This window comes from Sceloporus occidentalis, unplaced genomic scaffold (genome assembly GCF_023333645.1).
Source record: "Sceloporus occidentalis isolate IW3139 unplaced genomic scaffold, rSceOcc1.0.p SCAF_206, whole genome shotgun sequence".
Lineage (NCBI taxonomy): Eukaryota > Metazoa > Chordata > Lepidosauria > Squamata > Phrynosomatidae > Sceloporus > Sceloporus occidentalis.
The window spans coordinates 339,535-344,838 of NW_028317186.1; the positions used below are offsets into that span (position 1 = coordinate 339,535).

The 5,304-nt window shown below is 50.1% G+C and overlaps 1 protein-coding gene across 1 annotated transcript; it reads left to right on the forward strand.

The window, feature by feature from the left end:
- Positions 1 to 4,146: 4,146 nt before the first annotated feature.
- On the forward strand, positions 4,147 to 5,019 carry LOC149277879 (transcription factor MafA). The gene has a single exon (XM_089502617.1). It carries the CDS (start codon positions 4,147 to 4,149, stop codon positions 5,017 to 5,019), a length of 873 nt encoding a protein of 290 aa, XP_089358743.1.
- Positions 5,020 to 5,304: the final 285 nt, after the last annotated feature.

The following is a 5,304-nucleotide window of genomic DNA, read 5'->3' on the forward strand; positions in this document are numbered from 1 at the left end:
GAAACCGAGACTTGTTAGGAGGTAGCGATATTCTGAATGATATCACCTGTGTTCAAGTAAGGATTCCAAACAGTGAGAAAAGCACTGATGGGGAAAGGTGAGATTAAGGAATTTGCCCCCCTTTTTTTGCTCCCAACATTAATAAAATATAATGTAAAATAAAACAAAAAAAGACAGCCGATCACGGATTCCTCCTCATTTCATGATGTCGTTTATATCCCCAAACCTGGTGTCACGGAGCTGGCTAGTCCGACCGACTACCTCCGCTGTCTTGTGCTCCCTTAGCCTGGGACACCACACTTTCCCCGGCTCCCCAGTCACTCACCGAGACTCAGTGTCGGGTAAAACCAAACGAAGACTCATTTATTTCTCACACACAGGACTGGATATATCCAGCAAAACACACATTAACATAAAACAAGATATTGGGACACAAACCGCCCCCTTAATCTGCCTCCCGGAGACAACAGGGGCAGTAACGGGATTAACAATACAATAGGGGGGAGACTGATTTATACAACATTAAACATCAAAGAATGGTGGTCACTCCCTGGTGGCAGATCCTGGCTGTCTGCCGGAGATAATCCCCTCAGCCAGTGATGAGATGATACTGCTGGGGGTAGCCACAGAAGCCTTTACAGAACCAGGGCCCATCATCAATAGGGAGGAGGCTGGCAGTCAGGCCTCTCCAGTGGCCCCAGTGATGGAGGCTTCTGTCACACCTGGGAACTCCCCGGGGGGGAAAAGGCCGTTTCTCTGGGTCTCATACCCTGGCTATCCCATTACGTCCTACCTGACCCAAGGTCACATACACTCCTGGTCAAGACTGTTAGGTTAATAACAAGACAATTGGCAAATAGCTAATGTGTAATAACATAATATTACATATACCACAGCACAGGGGAGGAAAAACTCTAAACTGCACCCGAGTTCCTGTCAGCCATTGGACTTCCTTGCTGTCCGGGGACTGCCGGTCTCTCCCCAGCAGGGTACCGGCTCCTGCGCAGCTTGTGACACAGAAATGGAGGGAAAGGAAATGAAGCGCAGGAACAGGAAGCAGGCTGAACAGCCAACCATTGTGTGCCCTAAACTCCTCCCACTCCTCCTGTTTGGGTGGAGATGGACACTGAGGAGCCGCTCTGACTGGATTATTCCGGTAATCTCCATCCCGGCTGTAGAGCGGCTCCTCTCTGCTGGAGTCTGACGGCTCCTCACATTACCCCGGAGCTCACAGGCCGCGCAGGTTATGGCGGCAGCTCAGATACTACTAATCAACAAGGTCCACCACAGGATGGGGACTGCGGCCCCCTCACTACTCTGTGGCCCTGGAGCTCCGTGTGCTTTGCGGTCAGACCCTCCCGGCCCCCCCGTGTATCGGTCTGAGCTCCGCAGAGGATGTCAAGGCCTTTATTCTCCAATGATTTCATCTCCTTGCTATGGGCTGTAGAGGATGGGCCCTTCAGTGAAGACACGGGAATGCTGGCTGGGTTCCCGTCGGGGGGGGGGGGCGATTGGTCTGCGGGCATCACATGTGCTCGCCCCCGGAAAGTAACCCCCTTACTGAGAAGCTTCCCGGCTCCCTTCCTCCGCTTAGACCCGTCTCCGAACCGCAGACTTAAAAGCGATTACCGATCACTCTGATGGGAAACTACACCTGCAGCGCAATTCTCTTATTCCATGGAATATAGTCCTGCTTGAGCACAGGTTGTTGAAACAACACAGACCCTTTTAAAGTAAAACGCGCCTTAGAAACTAACCCTACAATAAAAACCTTGAGGGCGTTCTAGCCGGGCGGCCGGCGGCAGGGCATTCGACAGCAAATTGCCAAATTCCAAAATGTACCCTGCAAGCCGAGCTCTGGCTTCGAGTTCCTCCTGAGCATCAGGGGAGAGGATGTTTCTCTTACTCTGAGGGTTGGAGACGTGGGGGGCCGCACACCGCCAGGGTCACTTAATGTAAAAGGTGGTAGAAACGGTGACAGGATGGGGCTGATCTGCCGGCGGGTTTCTACCATTCCACGATCTGCCACATTTCCCCCGAGACGTAAAGAATCCGCGCACCGGAGCCCCCAACTCCGTGAAAGAGCTCAGCTGTCAATCACACGGTGCCTGTTAAATAGGGCAGAAGAGGAAGATCAGCAGCCGCCTGCTCCATAGACCCCCCTGACTAATGTGTGACCTCCGCAGGGGGGCATTAACTCTGCGAAGTTACCCCAAGCTGGGGCCGTCTCACTACCGGGTCAGCGGGAGGCTCAGTGATACAAAACATGCCAAAAATGGGTCAGAAATAACAATTCCTTACGTTTCATTTACATTATTTAACGATAATTAACGATTTATTTATAACGATTCGGCCGAAACCTTAACACCCACTCTGCATTCATAAATACCCCGGGGGTAATAAGCTCCAGGGCAGGTTGGTTAAAATATAGTATTAACAAAAAGTTCTTACAGCTGATTTGTCACTTTAGCCAAATTCTCCTTAATGTGTCTGTCCCATGCATGTTTAATCCCTTCACTGTATTACCCTCTCTACCACTTCTGCTGGAGGCTGCTCCACTTATTCACCACCCTCTCAGTAAAGTAAAACTTCCTTCCATTCCATCTCAGCCTCTAGTGTTAGATTCGGGTCTCTTGTTGTAACTCTTCTCCTCTCCTTTAACCCTTTATGTGTTTAAACGTCCCAATGGATATGGTTTGATGAACACCTCGGCGGTCCCCTCGTAAAGTGTTCCCATGCGTCATCCCCGAGCCCCAACACCCAACCCAGAATTACTATAAAAGCAGCGCTCCGGAAACCGACGCTGGCAGCCGGGGGCCGCTGTCTGTATATCTGCGCTGTGCCTTTAATGTATTTCTCCACACGGCACCAGATTCACTTTTATTTCTATTTATTTCTATACTGTGTAAACGCGTCTCAAATCTACAAATCTTTCATTCCGCTCAGGAATTTTACATTTATATACATATTTAACCCCTTAATGACAAAGCCCGTACATGTATGGGCTCAAAATGCATTGTTTTCAATGGGTTTAGGAACCGCCCATTGTCCTTAAGGGGATAATACACAAAATCTATTATTATTTATTGCTTTATATAGCGCCATCATATTCTGGAGCGCTGTACAATGGATATTATCGATCCAATTCTATCATCTGCCTATCTATCTATCTATCTATCTATCTATCTATCTATCTATCTATCTATTATCTATCTATCTATCTATCTATCTATCTAATCATTCATCTATCTATATATCTATCTATCATCTATCTATCTATCTATCTATCTATCTATCTATCTATCTATCTATCTATCTAGCTATCTAGCTATCTATCTATCTCTTTGTAACGATGTATGATACCTTTCCTTGCAGTACTCACAGATAACCACTAGAGGGCTCGCGTTCCGCTTTTTTCTCCCTTCCAGCTGTTCCCTCCAGGAGATTGACAGCCAGTCACTTCGGTTGCCACAGAGATATGTAAATGTTTCATTGAATAGGTCTCTGTGATTGGCCCCCGACGGGATTCCCACACCTTGCAGGGCGTGGCCAGGCACGTTGCCTTGTTAAAGGGCAGAGTGCTCCATTGAGCCCTCCAGTAGAGGCACAGACTGCATCCAGTACTGAGACCTGCAGACACTCAGCAATAAGCCAGAGGGGAGGACTGCCCCAAAATAAATAAAAGAGACAGACACAGAGAGAGAGAGAGACAGAGTGGCATGCACCAGGACAGGGGGCAGCACTAACTGCCCCAGCCACTGCTTCAAGGAGGCTCAACTGCTGCACAACCTCACAGCAAACTTGCAATAAGAAGAAGAAGCTGCAACTTTCCTCCATCTGGAGGCTGACAGAGAGAGAAGAGAAAGCAGGACTGGAGCAGCTCTCCCCCCCACAGCCATCTGACACTGCTTGGGGTTTTGCAGTCATCAGCAATTACCCCAGGACCAGAGAGAGAGGGCGAGCTCAGGGGGTGGCTGTTAGAGCGCCCAGAGCAAGGAGCTCCCAGCTGGCGCCAGAGCTCAGCAGAGACTGAGCACAGAGTCCCAGGGCTGCCCTTCTTCAGGCTGCTCTGTGCAGACACCAGGGAGGGGGCGTGGAGCTCCAGAACTGCCCTCAGTGACAGTGACAGCTCTTATATGGACTGAGATGGCCTCAGATCTGGCCATGAGCACAGAGCTCCCCAACAGTCCCCTCGCAATAGAGTATGTCAATGACTTTGATCTGATGAAATTTGAGGTCAAGAAGGAGCCCCCAGAAGCTGAGAGGTTCTGCCACCGCCTGCCCCCAGGATCTCTTTCGTCCACCCCCATCAGCACCCCTTGCTCATCTGTGCCTTCTTCCCCCAGCTTCTGTGCCCCAAGCCCTGGGGCCCAATCAGGCGTGAACCCCAACAACCCCAACCCTGCCAACAAACCTCAGCTGGAGGACCTGTACTGGATGTCTAACTACCAGCATCATATCAACCCCGAAGCCCTGAACTTGACCCCAGAAGATGCTGTGGAGGCTCTTATAGGGAATCCCCACCACCATCACCACCACCACCAGAGCTATGAAGGCTTCAGGGGCCAGCAGTACCCGGGGGATGAATTGGCACCATCTGGGCATCACCACCAGGTTCATCATCATCACCACCACCATCACAACCACCACCTCAGGCTGGAGGAGCGGTTCTCGGATGAGCAGCTGGTGAGCATGTCTGTAAGGGAACTGAACAGGCAGCTGAGGGGCTTCAGCAAAGAGGAGGTAATACGCCTCAAACAGAAGAGAAGGACCTTGAAGAACAGGGGCTATGCCCAGTCCTGCAGGTACAAAAGGGTCCAACAGAGGCATATCCTGGAAACCGAGAAGTGTCAGCTCCAGAGCCAAGTGGAACAACTCAAGCAAGAGGTGTCCAGGCTGGCCAAGGAGAGGGATCTGTACAAGGACAAATACGAAAAGCTGGCCAGCAGGAGCTTCGCCAGCAGAGAGACCCCCGCACAGCCCAACCCTGGCAAAGGGTCTTCAGACTTCTTCATGTGAGACCCCGGGACCTCTTGCACCAAACTGCAGAAGTCTAGAGGCTCCTCCAGGTAAAGGACAAACGGTCAAACTTACAATAACTTATGCATTCTCTTTAAAGCTGTCGTCACCAAATCATGACCCATTTAATCCATTCACCATGTATTGTGACTGATTAAGGGCGAAACAAAATATGTATTTTGTTGGGTTTTTTTTGCTGTCCCTTAAAAAATACTTGGCTCTGAATCTCTACAGACGTTGGCCCTGCAGAACTTCGCGTTTCGTTGTAAATAACATGAGCCAGAG